Consider the following 20,635-nt stretch of genomic DNA (forward strand, 5'->3'; position numbering starts at 1 on the left):
ATTGAATTCCATTCAACAACCCCATTCACTCTACATGTACTCTTTCTCATTCTAAGTACCCTGCTTCTCTCTTGAAACTTTGGCAGGCAAGAAGCAGGATAACACTTAAGTTTGGAATTGAACAGTTTGACTTTGTAAAATGTGCTGGTACTAGGAATGGTATTTTTGTACTGAGAAACTCCTACTTTGTAAAGTGGTTGGCATTAGGAAGGGTATCCAGTTGTAAAATTATGCCAAAGCAGACAGTGGATTTTGGCGCAGTTTCCAGGGTGACCAGCTCTTGTCAAACTGTTGAACCCATGCCAACATGGAAGACAGACGTTAAATGATGATGGTGATGATGATGATGATGGCGATGATGATGATGGTGATGGTGGTGATGTTGGTGATGGTGATGATGGTGGTGGTGATGATGGTGATGATGATGATGATGATGATGATGATGATGATGATGATGATGGTGGTGGTGGTGGTGGGGTGGTGGTGGTGGTGATGGTGGTGGTGGTGGTGGTGGTGGTGATGATGATGGTGATGGTGGTGGTGGCGATGATGATGATGATGATGACAATCCATAAGACCAGACTGAATGTTCACTCTATGATGTATTCCAATCCAAAATCTATTATTCATAATCTAAAATATTGCTAACAAGACATTTAAATTACAAACCTTCTGCAAACTCTTTTATGTGTCCCACTCATTCTCGTCCACCCAAACTGATCAAAAAAGAACTTCATTGATCAAAGACTTTATGATTCTTTTCTTTTTCTGTTCTTTTATTTTTCACTTGCCGTGTCTGGCAAATGGGGCACAACTTCCAAGATCAGTGAGATTCTATGGGACTAATAAGATTGGTGCCATTAATGTTCCTCTTGAACTTTTGTGAATCAACACTTGGAAGAAAAACACAAACAAGGTGAGAATGCCAAACAGTTGACTTACTAGGATTGGGTTCTGATTGGGGCTAGAATAGAAGACACTTACCAAAGGTGTCACACAATGAGTCTGAAGCCCAAATTTTGTGGATGTGAAGTGACAAGAAATATTCTAATAGACAATTCTCTCTACTTAACCTTGAATCTACCTGCCAACTCCTTTCTGTTAACCAGTGAACCAGTTATCATATTTTAACTTCTGATTTTTTCTATGTCTCATACTTAAAATTCCTACAATAACTTATGACATACACACACACACATGTTAGATATAACTATGTAACGCACGACAGACTTTTCCCCCATGCAGTCTGTCTCTTTGTTCTGTCAATTCCACTGCTAACTTCCCCTGTTCCTCTGAAGTAACTAGTTGTGTGTCACATTGCTGACTAACAAACACTCACTCACCAACATCCTATATTCCTCTAAACTAATTAGCAAAGTGCTCATTAATAAAGAGACCCACAAATGCACTACAAACTGTTCTATACATACACTGTCCCCTATTCTGAAAATACATTATCCTCTGCTCTTCAGGTCCTACATGACGTCTTCCTCTCTGACTTTCATCCTAGACTAGAATGGACTGTCATAAGTCATTGGAGAAATTTTAAGTATGAGACATTGAAGAAATCAGAGGTTAAAATATGATAATTGGTTCACTGGTTAACAGAAAGGAGTTGGCAGGTAGATTCAAGGTTAAGTAGAGGGAATTGTCAACCAGTCTTCTCCCAATTCAACTGGAACTTCTTTCCAACCTGCATTCTCCTGCATTTTTTTTTAACTTACTGATAAGAGAAACTGAATCAATTTCATATTTTTGCCAATCTTGTGGAAATCTAACTTCTGACGATATTAATTTTTATCAGAGAATTTGGCCATTCATTAAATCTTTACTTCAGAAAATAAAATAAATTTGTTTTAGAAAATATTTCTGTGGGAAAGAACGACATTCTATAGAATTTATTATATTAAATTTTAGGTAAACGACTTGAGACGAAAAAAGCTTACATGGGTAAGGTCATAGAAAAAATCAAAGCAACTACAAGGAAAACAAATTGGAAATAGTATAAAAGAAATAAGCCACAGAAAATCACTTAAAAGTCGCAGGAAAGTCTAAAATATCTTATGAAAAGTCATTGAAAAAAGTTACAGAAAAGATAAAATCCGAAAAAAAATTAACTGGAAAAACTTATCCCTTGATATTGTTACATTACATACACACACGCACATGCGTCCACACACACTCATACGCACACATACATACTGTGATCTCTCCCCCCACCTCACCCTAATTGCAAATGTAATTGAGTTGTCATTTCGTCCAAAGTCAAATATGTTTTAAAATATCATTTATTTACTTTATTACTTACGGTATTTAAATGAAGTGTAGCACTTTTAACCCTGTTATTTCGACTCCCATTAAAGGCAATCGTACTTTGGTGGAATTAAAATTTAGGACATTTGATAATGGTTTCAAATTTTGGTGAAAAGCTAGCAATACCAAAGGAGTCACATCGACCTCACTGCTCAACTGGTTCTGAAAGAATGAAAGGCAAAGTGCGATCTAGACGTAATTTGAACCCAGATCAATAAAATTCAACATTCTTAGGCATTTATTTAAACTCTGCTCTTCCTGCCAATTGCCGGTCTTTACTGAGTAACTGAAGAAATTTTTTTAAAAAATAAGGCCTCATTGTCCTATTTTGAACAATTGGACAATTTTACCTGCTTTTATCTTCATTATATATGTCAGAATGTGATATCTTGTTGTCTATCAAACTTTGAAATTTTAATTTGCTTTGGAATTGTGCTGTTAGAATCACCAAATTAAGGAAGAATTTTTTTAAATACTTTTTTTTTAATGTTACAGTTTAGTTATAATGTGTTAATAATTTTATACAACAAAATAACTAAATTTCCGAATAAAAAGGAATTGTTTTATATTACCTGAAATAAAATTCTCAAAAAAAAAAAATCCGCGCAGATACCTATAAATACCTCCCTTGAAGTAATTATTGATAAAGAAATTAATTTAAAGTCTGAGAGAAAGAACAAAGGTTTGTTGTGGCTCTGAGGTACAACAAAAACTTAGCAAATTAATAAATGGGTTAGAGTGACCCATATCTTTGGACAAATTTGTAACGCTTTTCACGGCGGAAAAAAAATTATTATAAATAGATTTGCGCATTTTCTCTTCTAAATAAAAATTATTGTAAATTTAATCAAACAAAGATACAGAAGATATTAATTAAAACGAATCAAGTGTCGAGTGAAAATTCTTTTTCTGAAATGATCGTACACAGCTACGAAATTTTACAGAATATTATCGTAAATTTTACTTTAAACAATTTTAAGCATATATATTACCCTTCCTACAAGATATTAATTTTTTTAATTAAAATTACTAAATGAGAGTTACTGAAAAGGAACAACTGGTATCTTATATCGTGATTTGTCTTTTAATGAATGATTGAACATGAATGATTGTATTTATCTGGTGATTTTGCATATGTGTAACATCATCGTCGTTGACAATACACCACCACCATCACCACCACTACTCTTGTGATCTTCATAATCACCATTGTCATCATCCCTATCGTCGTCGTCATCGTCGTTGTCTTTGTCATCATTATCATCGTTTTAACGGCCATTTTTCCATGCTTGCATGAGCCAGACGGAATTCGTCGAGGCAGATTTTATAGGATTGGAGGATTGGATGACCTCCCTCACCTGTTTTTGTGCAAACTAATTCCCCGTGGCCGAATATATTTTTGCAAAAGATTGGAAACGAAAGACACCATTTGTTTGATAGTGACATTCATTTACAGCTGTCACACAATGTCAAGACAAGGAGACAGAAATATACAAATATACATAAACATACACATACACACATACACAAACATATACACATGTACCTTTTTGTATGAACACCTACAAATTTTTTTATGTAGCACCAGCACTAATGAAGTCACCAAGTGATTTGAAAGATAGGACCATTCATTGCAGGGAAAGTAATATTGAGGGAGGCTTAGTGCCAGGTGATGGAGAGGCTAGGTTATGGATTGAGGGCTAGAAATGGCTGTCTCACAGTAGAGGAGATATATGGCTACCCAGTTGGAAAAGAAGAGAGAAGATGGTGAGGAAGATGTGTAAAGGCATACTCTCAAATTACCAGGAGGGGTATAAATGTGAAGCACAGTAGAGAGGAATTGATAGGGTGAATGAACAGGAAAGTTTGTGAGAATGTGAAAGGAGAGTGGGAAGTAGAGTTGAGCAGAATGCAGTGAGTGGGAAACATGGGTAGAGGAAGGAATTGTATTAGGAAAATGAGTTGTAGGGAAGAGGGACACAGGCATGAATGTCTTACTTAGTTGGATGGGTCTTTTCAAGCACAGCAAACTGCTTATCGTCTTGATCCCTCATGGTCTCCTCTGTGGGGTTGAACATCTAAAAGTCATTTCTCACCCCTTTGTCCCATGTCTCCCTGGCTCTCTCTCTCTCTCTCTTCCACAAGTTCCATTCACATTTAGGGATAGGTACTTCATTATGCACCTGTTTTCATCCATATGCATCACATGATTATACCTATGCAGCCTTCTCGCTTGCACAGCACAAGGGATGCCTCTTTTACCCAATTTGTTTCTAAACACATTATCTACCCCTTGTAATACACATGCACAATGACATTGTATATCCGGTGAAGCATGCTGGCTTAATTTCTTTCCAGCCTTTGTCTGTCCTCTGCAGTCACTTAGTCACCATATAACTTAGCTGCTCACACACAAGCATTGTACAATCTGCCTTTTACTCTAAGGGAGAGGTCCTTTGTTAACCATAAAGTTATTAGCTCTCTGAACTTTCCTCAACCTGAATCTAATTGCTACACTTTCAGAATATACTCCACCATTGCAAATTAGGTCACTGAAGTAACAGAAACTATCAACTACCTTTAAGGATCCTCCTGAGCATTTGAAAGAATCTATTTCCTGTGTGTTGTTAGCATTTATTGTGCATGCACATCTGCCAAACACAAAGACTACTTTTCTGTTAAGTGTTCATAGCTTGCACTTGCTACACAATATGGAATTTCTACCTACACCTTTCCTATATATCGAGCAGGGCCATTTCTCTGAATGGATTAGTAGTTTGCTTATTGCTTACTAGTAATTAGTCTTTTCTAAATTAACTGTAAGACCCTTTCATTCCAGGCCTTGCTTCGACACCTAAAATTTCTTCTGTAATTCTACAATAGATTCAACTATAAGAACAAGTACATCATCATAGGGAAGCACCTAGGGGAAGACAGTTATGAATTCATCAGTTATGGTCTGAATGACTATGAGTGCTGCTTTTCCCTAGCACAAAACCAAACTGCCTCTCTGCAAAGTGCTTCTAAACAGCCCAAAAGAGGCTTTGTAACAGCTGATCCTGCACTGAACAAATGTTCCCATTCAGATATATTATTGTTGAGTGTGCTGAGCATCAAAGACCACTGAAGCTAAATTTTATAGACTTTAATTCTCCTCTCTATTATATATACATACAAATGAACATAGTAAATAACAGCTAACCTTTGCCTGCATTTTGGACCCTGTTGTGTCCACTACTCTGATTGGCTGGTATTGGCACAATTTGTCTCTTGCTCTATCACACACCAATATGCAACCCAACCAATCACAGCCTTCAAATAAGGTCACATATGACAGTTTGTTTTCTACCCAGCTTTGAGCCTACAACTTCTTATAAAACTCCAGCTTCTCCTCATCTTGATGTCTTTCAGTTCCAGACCTTTTAAGGTCTAGCCACTGACCACACAAGACACAGCCAGTTCCAACGACAACATGACAGTAGCCACATGAAGATTCACTAACTTTGGTGACCTCCATCTCCATCGCCACCATTTGTCCTAACATCAAAATCTCTCTACGTACTTGCCCAGGTTACAACACTGCACTGTTCGTGAATTACTTCATCATGGATCAACAATGAATATACAACCTGTGCGAACTCCTGTACAAAGTGACCTAGGCTGCAGCATCACAGCCACAACTTCACGTATGACATGTACCGCAACCATCTCTACATCATTGCCGCAACTTCTTGATAAAGTATTTCAACTATCATGTACAATTGACAATGAACTGGTACTTATAAGGTGCTAAATAACATCCCTCCTTCCCAAACCTCACCCCTCATTACCTTCCCAGTTTTCAGAGTTGGCACTGTCAATGTTTGCACACTGAAAGGTAGGTCAAGTGAGATTGTAGAGGTGCTTGAAAGGAGATGGGTTGATGTATGCTGCATACAAGAGGTAAGATGGAGAGGAGCTTCAGCTAGGGTCCTCACAGGCAAGGCATATAGGTATAAGGTCTTCTGGCAAGGTAACATGGATGATGTAGGGGGTGTTGGCATACTCCATGTGGAGAAATGGGTGGATAAGGTCATAGAGGTTGTCAGGGTATGTGATAGAGTGCTTAAGCTCAGGCTAGTCCTACAGAACGGCACAGCTACAATTATCTCTGTATATGCCCCACATGCGGGACTACCACATGATCAGAAGGACCACTTTTATGATACCCTTCTAGAGGCTACCTCAAAGACGAGTGGAAATGACCTCATCTTTGTGGCTGGAGACTTTAATGGGCATGTTGGGCAGGAATCTGGTATTTTCATTGGGGTACACAGTGGCCATACTATTGGCACTCGAAATGATGAAGGGACTAGGCTACTGGAATTCTGTGATGCATGTAACCTATTAATCTGCAACACTAACTTCAGGAAGCCAGACAGCCACCTTATAACCTATCAATCAGGGGATTCTGCTAGCCAGATTGATTTCATCCTCACCAGACAGCGGGATGCAGGGTTGCTCTTAAATATAAAGACCCTCCCAGGTGAAGAATGTACTCCCCAGCATATGCTAGTCATTAGTGACTTTAGGCTCGAGACCAGAAGGATACCAAGAAAATGACCAATCCAAAAAAGAAGGATTTGGAAGCTAAAGAAACCTTCACATGGTCAGAGATTTAGGGACATCGTCATCAAGAAATTTGATGAGAGGGAGGAGGAGCTACAGACATCGGACATAGAAGGTAGCTGGAAATTCCTACGGGACAGCTTGCTGAGTGCCACAGACCAAGTCTGTGGATGGTGCAAAGTCCCTTCCAGATCCAGAGTTATGTGGTGGTGGAATAGTACGATAGACAAAGCCATTAGAACAAAGAAACAGGCCTAGAAAGCCTGGAGGGATGGGGGTAACAGGGAACTGTACCAGATACCCAAAAGGGAGGCTGGGCGGCAGGTATACATAGCCAAGGGCGAAACGAAAAAGAAGTTTGCCAATGTCCAGAGATGTGAGGACCAAAGAACTGAAGTATTTCGGATTGCTAGACAGTGTGTGAGAGAAAATTGTGATGTCAGAGGAGAGAAATGCGTCCGCATGGATGATGGTGCACTTGCTTTCAGTGTTTCTGAAAAGAAAGAAGCTTGGAGAAGCCATTATGAAAGACTGCTGAATGTGGAGAATGAATGGGAGGAGGAGAGCCTGCCAAATGTTGACCCAGTAGAGGGACCAGCTATCCCAATAGACAGCTCCCTAGTAGATAAAGCAATTAAGGGTATGAAGCCAGGAAAAGCTCTCGGCCCATCAGGAATCACTGCTGAGATGCTTAAAGCATCTGGTGGTGTAGGCTATGGCCTAGTCACCCACATTGTAAACCAGGTAGTACATAACGGAGTCATACCCAATGACTGGCATAGCAGCACCATAGTCAACTGTTACAAGGGTAAAGGTGATACTCTAGATAGAAATAACTACAGGGGTATTAAACTGCTGGATCAGGTGATGAAGGTCACAGAGAGGGTCATAGCCCATCTCATTAAGGAGAGAGTCTACTTAGACGAGATGCAATTCGGTTTTGTTCTGGGTAGAAGTACCACTGATGCCATATTCCTGGTTTGACAACTGCAGGAGAATTACCTAGCTAAAGATAAACTCCTCTACTTAGCGTTTGTGGACTTTGAGAAAGCTTGGATGCTAATGACACCAAAACACTCAATCAGATAGTTGGAGAACTGAACAGAAACCATTGTGGGATCAGTGTTCTAGTTAAGAGTAAGGACAGTTGTGTCTTACTAACAAGAGAAGAACAGAGTCAAAGTTGGATTGAACCCTTTCAGGTTTTAAACCAACCACCACCTGATGAGCTGTTTGACCTAGATAAGGAACTAGACATTGCTCAGCTGAATGTGTAAATGCATGATATTGGAGAACATGAAATGCTCAAGGCCATTAAGAGTTTGAAGAACAATAAAGCAGCAAGGTTGCTTGAGATCCTGGTTGAAATGCTCAAACAAGGGAAAGGAATAATCATTAAAAAGTTCACCTCCCTTTTTAACCAGATTTGGCAAATAGAGAATGTATCTGATGATTTGTGACTTGGAATGATCATCACACTCCCTAAAAAAGGCTGTCTCAGTGACTGCAACAACTGGTATGGAATTAAACTGCTGTCAGTACTAGGGAAAGTATTCTGCACAGTGAACCATAAGTGATTAAAGACAGAAGCCAATAAACTTTTGCAGGAAGAACAAACTGGATTTAAAAGCAGGAGATTGTGTGCTGAACAGATATTTATACTGTGCAATATTATTGAACAATGCTGAGGGTTCATAAAAGTGTCTTGCAGTTAATTACATTGACTTCAAGAATGCTTTCAATAATATTCACAGAGAATTGGTATGGTAAAGCATACCAGACTCCCCTCTCCATGCCACCGATGCTATCCAAGGGAAAGGCAAAGGGGCCAATAGAGCTTGGCACCAGTGACATCGCAATGCATTTCTATAATTGAGTGAACTGGAGCAATGTAAAATAAAGTGTCTTGCTCAAGAACACAACTCACACCCCACTCTAGGAATTGAACTCACTATCTCATGATTATGAGCTTGATGCTCTAACCACTGGCATGTATCTTTTTATATATCTCATTATTTCAGCAAAGCTCCCTTAACTTTTAACTCCCTGTTTTGTTTTGAGACAACTACCTTTATTTAGATCCCAAGCTGTTAATTTCAGTATTTGCCAATGTATAAGACACAAAAGAATATATTTTGTGGAAAAAAAACCTAGTATGTTTCATCATTAACTTATTGAAATATATTTAAAAGTGATTTTATAAGGAGAAAAATATAAGGTTCTGTACATGTAGATACAATATTGAAACAGTTTACTGGAATACAGTATGAAACTAAAAATTCATTATAAATAGACTACATTATAGGAGCTTTGTATTTCAGCTTTCATCTCAACTGTATAGTTGTTGGAATGGTTATTTATATCTTGTTGTGTCTGGGGACAGCCATAGTGCCTTAATATAAAACCAGTTCAATTACCACTCATTTATTTATTTATTCCAGAAATCTTTTTCATTGTTGTATTTGCAACAGTATCATGAGATTTTGACTCTGACTGCCTGTTATTTATATATTTATTCTTAATGTGTATAGGTAGATTCAGTGCTAGATACTGTAATGTATGTTATAGGAGAATAACTTAACTATTTTATGATGACAATGTGTTCAACACATTTGCCTCATTGGTGGACACCAGTGTTTTGACATGTTGCATCTTGCCATCTTGTAGCAGCCAGAAGTCTGAGATTAACCAAAGCCATTGACTTTGTTTACACTTTCAGCAAACAAACTGTTTGCTGATTGGTGCTTATATCTGCCAACTAATAGGTAAAAAAATATGTTATTTGCACCAATTTTTTATTTAAGAATGAGGTGGCTAAATTAGCAATGGTGGAGAATGTTCTGAAAGTATTGTTTCTAGAATAAGAATACGATGGAGAAAATTTGGAGAGTTATTGTATCTTTTGGCAACAAAAAGATTCTTGCTCAGACTAAAAGGGTAACCATGTACCTCCTCTGACTGGGTAACCATATATCTCTTCTACAGTAGGACACTCACTTCTGTCTGTGTTACACTCTAACCTTTCATCACCTGGCACAAGGATCACCTCCTCCACTCTTAAAGAATCTTTTTCTTGCAACTTAATTACTCAGTGATCTTGCCGGTGCTGGTTTGTTTGTTTGTTGAGCGAAGTGGTCTTCATCCGTAGTGGGAGAAGTCCGATATATGGTCCTTTGCTATTCGTAAGACCCACAGAAGAGAAAGAAGGTCAACCCCCGACACCGAGAGCATCAATGCACATCCAGGCTGAGTGGTTGCGTAGGAAGTCGGGGACAAGAAACAGGAAGAAAGAGTGAGAGAAAATTGAAGCAAAAGAGTACAACAGGGGTCGCCACCACCCCCTGCCGGAGCCTCGTGGAGCTTTAGGCGTTTTCGCTCAATAAACACACACAACGCCCGGTCTGGGAATTGAAACTGCGATCCTCTGACTGGGAGTCCACTGCCCTAACCACTGGGCCATTGTGCCTCCACTGCTAGTGCTGGCGAAAAGATCTAGTCTACAGTGTTGTAAAAAAAATATAGTCTACACTGTAAAGTGATTTGCATTTAGAAGAGCATTTAGAAGAGCATCAAGCTTGAAACCATGCCAAAAGTGATTTTGCCTGTGCTGGTGCCACTTAAAGAGCACTCAGTCTAATCTGCAGGTGGTTGATGTTAGGAAAGGCATCCAGCTGTAAAAGCCATGTCAAAATAGACACTGACTAGCACTATGACCTGGTGTTACTGTGTCATAGTGCTAGTGCATGCATATACAGCTGTGTATGTGTGCACATACACGCGAGTACTGTCCAAATCTCTGACCAATCACATACAGCTAGCTGGCATTCAATTGGCGTATCAAGTTTCGGGCATTTTGATTGGGTTTTGGATAGAAAATTCACAAAAAAGTCACTTCTTTTGATTTTTTAATGACTTTGCGGGGTGACTGGGGAAATGTAAAGAAGTGCATGGCCACCCTTGGACGGTTTTGAATGACCATAGAAAGTGCGAGCCCTCTAACTGAAAAATTGTGGATTTGTATAAAGGACACACACAGACATTTTGCCGTTTATATATATAGAGATGCCTGGTGCAGTCTTCTGCATAAACAGCTCCTGTCAAACTGTTCAATCCATGCTATCATGGAAAGTGGATGCTAAATGATGATGATGATGGTGATGATGTGGCCTATCTGCATCAACTCAGTAGCAAAAAATACATCACAGCATATCAGGTGACTTACTCTGATTTCTAACCAATAGTATTTCATCTGCAATTGTATGATATATGGAATTTTCCATGAGTTTCCTGCCAAAGCATGGCTATAAATTGAGAAGTGCACCACACTCGGATGCAGAAGAAGTTTCAGAGGATCACATCTGTTCGTCATGAGTGTCCAAGGCAAAAGAGGATGACCACGGTCTTCCTTCTTTTACTTCCTCTCTCAACCTTCCTATTCTGGCCAAGTCCCTTGATCATTGACGTCACAGCCCTTTCCTTCCGGCTCATCTCAACCCCACTGTTTTATGTGGTATGGATTGGATGGTTTGACTAGAACTGGTGAGTCAGAGGGGTGCATCAAACTCCAACATCTGCTTTGGCTTGGTTTCCACAGCTGGATGCCCTTCTTTACACCAACCATTTTGTATATATTACTGAGAGAGGTGTTTATGCCTTAAGGACAGATACAAGTATCTTGCAGTAGAGAAGATGCATACATGGTTACTCCAGATAGAAAAGAGAGAAAATGATGGTAAAGATGCGTCAGGGCATACTGTCAAGTGATAGGAAAGTAAATCTAAGAGAAGTGGTCCTGAGGATTGGACAGGTGAGTGCGAAAGGAGACTGGGAGATAGAGATAGAGACAGATGAAATGCAGTGAGTGATGAACACAGTTGGAAGGGGTGTGAAGACGATGAGGTTTTGGGAGGGGGAAGGAATATTTAGTGGTAATTTTATATTTGCCTGGTCCAGCTTATCTCTAATTCAACAGCCCTATGATGATAGGGAGCAAAGGTATTCTGGTATACTCTCTCTTTCTCTCTTTTACTTGTTTCAGTCGGAGCACTGCCTTTAGTCGAGCAAATCGACCCCTCGACCTATTCTTTGTATGCCTAGTACTTATTCTATTGGTTTATTATACCGAACCGCTAGGTTATGGGGACGTAAACACACCACCATCGGTTGTCAAGCGATGTTGGGGAGGGGGAACAAACACATATACACACACACACATATATATATACGACGGGCTTCTTTCGGTTTCCGTCTACCAATCCACTCACAAAGCTTTGGTCGGCCCGAAGCTATAGTAGAAGACACTTGCCCAAGGTGCCACGTGTGGGAATGAACCATGAACCATGTGGTTGGTAAGCAAGCTACTTACCACACAACCACTCCTGCCCCTATTTGGAGCTTTTATATACATATTTTTTATTTTCAGGACTTCATAGTCAAATATAGCATACACCAACATAATATATGTATTTAAAATTGATATAAAAAATTGGCGAAAGCTCTTTCTCTTTTGAAGAGTGACTTTTGGGGGAATTTGGCTGTTATTTCTAGCAGGAGCAAACCACCACATAGAAGCTTCCATTTTAGCTTATGAAAGTCTGGTTTTGTTGTTGTACTTGAATAGTTCAATATATCTATTGATTATTTACTTTGAAAGTGTCATAGATTAGTCTTTTCTCTTCGACTATCACGTGCGTGGGCATGCTGGAATATTTTTTAGTTTTAAACAGGGCGGCTAAGTATGTGTCACCCTAGATATTTTCTAGTTTTTTATTAATACTATTTTATATTTGTTTCAACTTTGGATTCTGTAATAAAAATAATTTTGGAGCTTTCTTACTTCCTATTTTTTTTAACATTTCTGCAAAACGAAATAAACACAAACCCCAAAATCTCACAAATAACTTCGATTTAAAACTCAATGGAAGTGCTGACACTAACAAAACTATTATTTAATTTGAATTAATCTTCCATAATTAAAAATCATATAATTATATAATTATTAATCAAAAATAAATATTGTTTATTATATCATTATTTGGTGCGGACCTTATGTTTATGCGGACCTATTGTTCGTACCGTGAACATTTTGTTTTGGTTGGCAAGCATGACTTCTGTCAACGTTCCATCCAAGAAGAAATCTAAGAAAAAAGCTAATTTAAACACTAATACGGCCACTGAGGTGAGTAGAACAAGAAATATTATAACAGCCTTAAATGTCGAAAGCCTCCGATCTTTTTTTATTGACCTCCCATTTAATTATTGCAACACGTGTCTGATAGAGAAACTGTTCATTCATATTTCGTTCTTGTTTTGTGACTCTTCCAAGTCAACCCTGGTAGAGTAGTCTTTTGATCAAAGACATTCCAGCCGTGCCCACTCCGTCCTTTCCTCATATACTCCTTCTAGATTCATGTCATCGAATGTGTCGTGAGATTGCGGCTGCTCTTTCTAGCATCGCTGTTGCTTGTGTTGCTAGGGACCGATGTCCCGCATAACCACAGATTTCTGTCCCCACTTCACCCGCCGACTTTGGATGATCATAACTTTCAGAAAAATGGATATTTTTAAATAAAATTTTCGACAAATATGTGTTATATAATGTAGATTCTGAATATACAAAACTTTTTTGGGGAAAGTGTTTTAGGAGGGGATGGGTGGGGAATTTCGGAAAATTCACGGGAGTCCACTTCATTCGTCTTAACTTTCAAGAAAATGGACATTTTTTAATGAAATTCTCTACAAATATACCTCAGACTTTGGGGAACATTAAATGGGGGTTATTTTTGAGGACCGTTCTCCACTCGGGGGTGCTTTGGAACAAGTCGTCCATATTTGTTTTATTTTCTCCGTTTTGTGCGTTTTGTACTTCCGTAGATTTCTACCGAAGCAACAAACGGGCAATGAAAGCAAATGAATCTCTCACCTAAATATAACAGCCACAGGTCTGGTACACAGAAATATGCGATTTATTATATACTTTAGTATACGGGTCATAAACGAATTCTAGTGATAGGCCTGTTATTCCTCATTTAATTGATTTTGTTTGGTTGTGGTCCCTCCTATTCATATTCTAGCAATTATACCTTTGGTACATCCTCTTCCACTGCTTATTATGTCCTCTTAGCAGCAGAGATTATCTACTACTTCTAGAGAGCCTCTAAGATATTTCTGTAAATCGGTTTTCCTGTATCTGTAGTCTTCATGGCTCTTGTACATCTTGCACATACAAATACTATTTTCTCTGTTAACTTTCTTTTTATTCCACTGTACCTCTTATTTGTCTTGTCTGTAGTTAGCACATTGAATAGAATTCCTGCTTACACTTCCTACATATCAAGCAGGGCCATTTACCTGAAGAGGATAGGGTCCTATCTGGTTTCTTGCTTACTAGAACCTTGGTCTTTACTAAGTTAACTTTAAACCCTGTTGATCCCAGGTTTTGTTTCCACACCTGGAATTTTTTTTCCAGTTCTGTTATAGATTCTGTTAAGATGGGAAGATTACCCAACAAGATGTTCTCATGGGCCTCCAGTCTTAAATCCCTGACTTCTAGGAATACAACATTCTTCAAATTTATGCTATTAATCCTGTAGTTCTCACACTGCAGAATTAGTAGAAGATACTTAGTACTGCACTGTGAGACTGAACCCAAAATTGCATGGTTGGGAAACACAGAGCCAAACCTGACATACAGAAAAAATACGACAGCTGTGATAAAATATTATTTACAAGATGTTTACTCTCTTTACTCTTTTACTTGTTTCAGTCATTTGACTGCGGCCATGCTGGAGCACCACCTTTAATCGAGCAACTCAACCCCGGGACTTATTCTTTGTAAGCCCAGTACTTATTCTATCGGTCTCTTTTGCCGAACCGCTAAGTGATGGGGACTAAAACACACCAGCATTGGTTGTCAAGCAATACTAGGGGGACAAACACACACGCACACACATACATATATATACATATATACGACAGGCTTCTTTCAGTTTCCGTCTACCAAATCCACTCACAAGGCTTTGGTCGGCCTGAGGCTATAGTAGAAGACACTTGCCCAAGGTGCCACGCAGTGGGACTGAACCCGGAACCATGTGGTTGGTAAGCAAGCTACTTACCACACAGCCACTACTGCGCCTGAAAGCATTCTTTACTTTTTCACTTTAAACTTGTGCATCACCAATTTGCTAAAGATCCTTCTCTCATGCCAATTAGATATTTTATTAAATTTGTCCTCTCAATAGCATGATTTTTTTCATCTAAACCTTTTATAGAAATGAGACAAAAACCTAGTAGTAATTGTTAGCAAGTTTCAAAGAGAAGAGGAGATAATTTCAGAAAATATAGAATTATCTCTCAGAGTCAATTTACGTGTTTAGAGGAAGTTTGATCTTTGTTAACAAACACCATCTTCTCTTGTCACTAGCCAAAGAGACAGTCTATATATGCTCAGTTTGCTAGAAATAAAATTTCGTTTAAAAACTGAATTACAATGTTAGATCAGGAGTTTTGTCCTGCCTGGTAATTTTAACATACCCTTCCATGAGAAATTTACTGTAAAATGTATAGATATTGTACAATGAGCAATAGACATGCTATTTGTTACTAATTTAATTTAATTTAATGTTACATTTTAATGAAATGAATGAGCTTGGTTCATTCCAACAAGTCACTCAGTTCTCGGTACAGTCTGAGAGAGACTTGTTTACAATGGTGAGTTGATGGTAACAGCAAAAGGCTCTCCACAATTTTTAGACATAGGTGGATAAGAATTCACAATTGAACACCAGGATTTTGTTGGGGAAGAAGTTGCAAAAAATATATTTTGCTATGGAGTCATTTATATATTCTATAAATACGTCTTATATCTTGCTTGGAACTGATCTGGAATTCTAAAGGGATTTCAGTTAAGCTGATAATCTAACTAAAATAAGGAAAATCTGGATATAATTCATCACCATAACCTTATTGTTTTAATCTCTGCTTTTCCATGCTCAACATGGTTCAAACAGAATTTGTTGAAGCAGATTTTCTACAGCTGGACACCCTTCCTGTTACCAACCCTCACCTGTTTCCATGGTAATATTCCATGGAAGATTTGAAATAACAATATTGCATAGAAGACTGACTCTCACTTACAGCCCTCAGTTGATATCAAAATTAGGACACACACACACACACACAAATGATGGGCTCCTTACAGTTTCCGTCTACCAAATTCATTCACAAGGTTTTGATAGGTTCGAAGCTATAGTAGAAGAGACTTTTGATAGGTTCGAAGCTATAGTAGAAGAGATCGCATGGTTGGAAAGTAAGCTTCATAAACCACTCAGTCATGGTTGCAGCTATGTAGCAAAACAAAATTGTTCTGGTCTGACTCGTACCATTGTTGTCATCTGCTTCCAGCATTGTAAACCTTTTACTTACATTCTCAAAAATATTTGTAACAGTTCACATTCAGTTTTTCTTTTTCGTTTCACAATTCTTCGTTTCTCGTATATTTTCCATTATGACATAAGGCTGGACTGTTTTGCAGTGGGCACATCTGCCCATTCTGGTTATGTCATGTTTCTACTTGAAATGATTGTTCTTTGTCAGCTAGATTAGGATGATTATTAGAGAAACATTGTTTCAGAAAGCTTCCCTTTATTTAATAGTTTGATATAATTTTGACGTACTTAAAAATTGTGAATGGTTTTGGATTTTGCCCACTGTATTGCACCTTGGGAAAGTGTCTTCTACTATAGCCTTGGGCTTTCTAAACCTTGTGAGTGCATTTAGATGATTGAAATTGAAAGAAAACCATTGTGTGTGTATGCACATGCATGTGTATGTGTGTGTGTGTTTGTGTTTTGGCATTGTGTGATAGTTGTAAATAAATGTCCTTGTCATACAAACGGTGTAATTCATTTTTCCGTGAAGACATGTCTAGCTATGGGGAAATATTACCTTACTTGGAAACAGGTGAGGGTTGGTGATAAGAAGGGCATCAGGCTGTAGAAAATATATATCTCAATAAACTCTTTTCGACTCCTGTAAGTATGAAAAAGTCGATGTTAAAACAATGATTATGAAGTAAAATTTGATGTGTGATAATTGTCATCACAATGACAATTGTCACACATCAATGTTTTTCAGTGCATTCATGACACCGAATTCTTTTCAGTGCATTCATAACACTACTGAAAGTCTAAAAGCCATAGTGTTACTTTAGTCTGACTTTAGTGTTTTCTTGGCAAGGATATTGTGGTAATTTGCCATTGCCTTCCCCAACTGGATGGCCATTGGCCCACAAGGAGCTCACTTGTTCTTAAGCAGGTTTTGTTTTTAGTTCTTATTTCTTTACTACCCACAAGGGGCTAAACACAGAAGGGACAAACAAGGACAGACAAACGGATTAAGTCGATTATATTGACCCCAGTGCATAACTGGTACTTATTTAATCGACCCCAAAAGGATGAAAGTCAAAGTCGACCTCAGCGGAATTTGAACTCAGAACGTAATGGCAGACGAAATATGGCTATGCATTTTGCCCGGCATGCTAACGTTTCTGCCAGCTCACCGCCATAGTTCTGCTGGGTGTCCAGATACCCTCCCCATTGGTTTACATGGTACCTGTAGCAGGTCTCTCCTTGAGAAAATCCCTAACCTGACCGTGACAGTGAGATTTCTTTTAATACACATAATACCAAATTGCTTTGAGTGAAAACAATAGATATTTTAACGTATATTTAGCTGAATAAACTGTAAGTAGGTTCATTAAACTGATCTAAATACAGAACAAACCGTTTTGCTTGGAAAACTTATAAAAACATTTTCCAATCAAATAAGTACATGCAAGCTAAGGTGGCGAGCTGGCAGAATCGTTAGCACACCAGGCGAAATGCTTAGCAATATTTCGTCTGTCTTTACGTTCTGAGTTCAAATTCCACTGAGGTCGACTTTGCCTTTCATCTTTTCAGGGTCGATAAATTAAGTACCAGTTGCATACTGAGGTCGATCTAATCGACTGCCCCTCCCTCCGCCAAAATTTCTGTCCTTGTTCCTAGAGTAGAAAAGAAAAAGTACATGCAAGTAGTTCCAATGAAATAAGAACATACAAGTATTTAAAAATATCAGAACATTTCTAGAGATGTGAAGATTGACAGAGGAAGCAATCAACAAGGGAAGTAACTATGAATGTATTAAATCACTATGACATGCATTGATGATATTTGCCAACTGTATGTCAGGAATATAAGACACATGAGTTATGCTTAGTTCTGGAGATTATTTCAAACTCCAATGTTTTCACGGACCTCATGTATTGACAAGAAAACTGTAAAGCTGGTTTTAAAGCCTAGTATAAGATAGTGTACTCTGTTATCTGTTATGTTTGTACTTGTACTTGTGGCGACATTCACCCTGGGCGGGTTGAGTCAGCTTCTTCTACTCATGGAAGAAGTTTCGTGGGAATATGTGGATTTCACAAGCGGTCCCCAACAATCCCGCATGTAGAGACATCCTGTTTGCCGCAGATTGTCCGCAGACGCAGGGACAGAACGACCGAGGAGCTGCCAGTTGCCGAAACAGACACTCCGAGTTGTGGCCCTAATACCACTCTGTGTCAGACCAATCTGCCTTGGGTGGCCCTACATGGAACCGACGTTCCCAATGGCATAGCTCTGACACTACCTGTTGCCAGCATCCCCACCACGGTGAGGAGGGCTTGGACTTTGGGGACTTCTGTTATGTCTGTACCTTTTGGAGACAGTAGGATGTGATTTGAGAAAAATTTCACTTGTCTTTTTCTAGCAGATAGAATAACCATGTGGGTGCAAGTACAGTTGTGTGGTTCCAAAGTTTTTTCTGGATTTACGTGTTTTATGTTCAATTCCAGTGTGTGCTAATCCTTTATGCTGATTAAAGCCTTGTGAGTGAAATTTGTTAGATGGAAACTGTGAAAAAGCATTTTCCTATTCTTGGGTGTTAGACTGAATCCTTTGTCTGGTATCATCATTTTGAAACTGCCCTACGATACAAAGTTCTGGTTGTGTGGCTCTGTTGTAAGAAGTTTGCTTCCCAACTTCATGGTGGGGAAGTACCATTCCAAATTCAGTACCATTGCATGGTATCTTGGGCATGTGTCTTCTACTATAGTTCCAGGCCACCTGACCAAACTTTGTAAGTTGATATGGTAAATGGAAACTGAAAGAAGCCGATTGTGTGTGTGTATGTGTGTATAATCCAAATAATAAGACAAGGAAATCCCCTTAAAGATTTGTTTCAATTGTGTCTGTAACAACTCTGCTTGTAGTGACAGTTTATACAAAAATTCAAAATGAAATTTACATAATGTTTGCAGTTGTAGACAGAGTGGCACTCCATTAGACTTGCATCAAAGGTGTGCCTTCACATTGTGTGTCTTCCAGACATTCTACTTTTTTGCTTGTAGCAGGAGGAAACAAAATGTAAATAAAAGTGTGGTTGGGGGATGAGTAGGTAGTATAGAGATCACCTGGGGAGGATGAAGAAGAAGAAGAATAAGAAGAAAAATAGGATAATGAAAGGTGAGCTGAAGCATGAGGTAGTAATTAGAAAATTGAATGGACAGTGCAAATTAGAAGAAAGGAGAAAGCAAACAGTACATGAAGAATTGTTACAATGGGTGACAGCATTAAAGCCCAAATTGAAAAGATATGATGCTAGATGCAAAAGTTTTGAACAGAATAGACTGTTCCAATCAAATAGAAGGCATCCTTTTGAAGAAATAGAGATGACCAACATCAGGAACTAATTCCTGATGCAGAAGAAAGTAAATATTTGTGGGAGAACTGTGGAACCGGCCTGCAATACATGAAGAAAGTGCAGAGTGGTTGACACAGGTGAAAAGACAACTTAGAATTGTGCCAAGGCAAAAGAATCGATCTCTATACAGTGAGACTATAGTAAAAAATAGCAAATTGGAAAGGACCTGGCCCAGATGGAATAGGAGGCTACTGGCTGAAGAATTTTACACAGTTGCTTCAAAGGATCACTGCAGAACTAGATAAAAGCCTGCAGTATGGTCACACTCCTACTAAAACGACAAGTGGATGAATGCCGTTAAATCTGAAGGATCCCTTTGAAAGGTAACTTGGCATCAAATTTGTAACCTATAACCTCTTTACCACTGATGTAGAAGCTTATGACTGGTGTCATCATCATCATCATCGTTTAACGTCCGCTTTCCATGCCAGCAAGGATTGGATGGTTTGACTGAGGGCTGGTGAGCCAGGAGGTTGCACCGGGCTCCAATTTGATCTGGCAAAGTTTCTACAGCTGAATGCCCTTCCTTAATGCCAACCACTCCGAGATTGTAGTGGGTGCTTTTTACATGCCACCGGCATGAGGGCCAGTTGGGTGGCACTGGCAGTGACCATGCTTGAATGGTGCTTTTTACGTTCCACCAGCACAGGTGCCAGTCAGGTGGTACTGTCATAGGCCATGACAACGACAACTTGCAGAAAATCTATATAATCATCTAGAAAATAACCTACTTCCAGAAGAGGAGAAAGGATGCAGGAAAGAAAGAAAAACAACAGATGACCACTTTTAAGTTGATAAAATGATATTTAGAAATTGTAGATGTAGATTGATGGGATTGACTGTAGCATGGCCAGATTACAAAAAAAAAAAAGCATATGTCATAAGTACTGCACAATTAGATAGTTAAAACAACGAGGATGTTTGGAGTAGC

The 20,635-nt window shown here is 38.8% G+C and overlaps 1 protein-coding gene across 3 annotated transcripts in view; it reads left to right on the plus strand.

The window, feature by feature from the left end:
- Positions 1–20,635, plus strand: part of LOC115222624 (nucleolar complex protein 4 homolog) — a 114,417-nt gene that overhangs the window by 34,338 nt on the left and 59,444 nt on the right. The window contains exons 1-2 of one of the 3 annotated variants that reach the window (XM_036511573.1): positions 12,962–13,097; positions 17,846–17,853. The exons of 1 other annotated variant lie outside the window; for it this stretch is intronic. In XM_036511573.1, coding sequence (XP_036367466.1) covers positions 13,025–13,097; positions 17,846–17,853 — 81 coding nt within the window. In that variant the 5' untranslated portion in view covers positions 12,962–13,024. Of the gene's footprint in view, positions 1–12,961; positions 13,100–17,845; positions 17,854–20,635 lie in introns of those variants that run through there. One more of the 3 variants, XM_029792928.2, reaches the window with a different exon arrangement.

This window comes from Octopus sinensis, linkage group LG20 (assembly GCF_006345805.1).
Source record: "Octopus sinensis linkage group LG20, ASM634580v1, whole genome shotgun sequence".
Taxonomy (NCBI): Eukaryota; Metazoa; Mollusca; class Cephalopoda; order Octopoda; family Octopodidae; genus Octopus; species Octopus sinensis.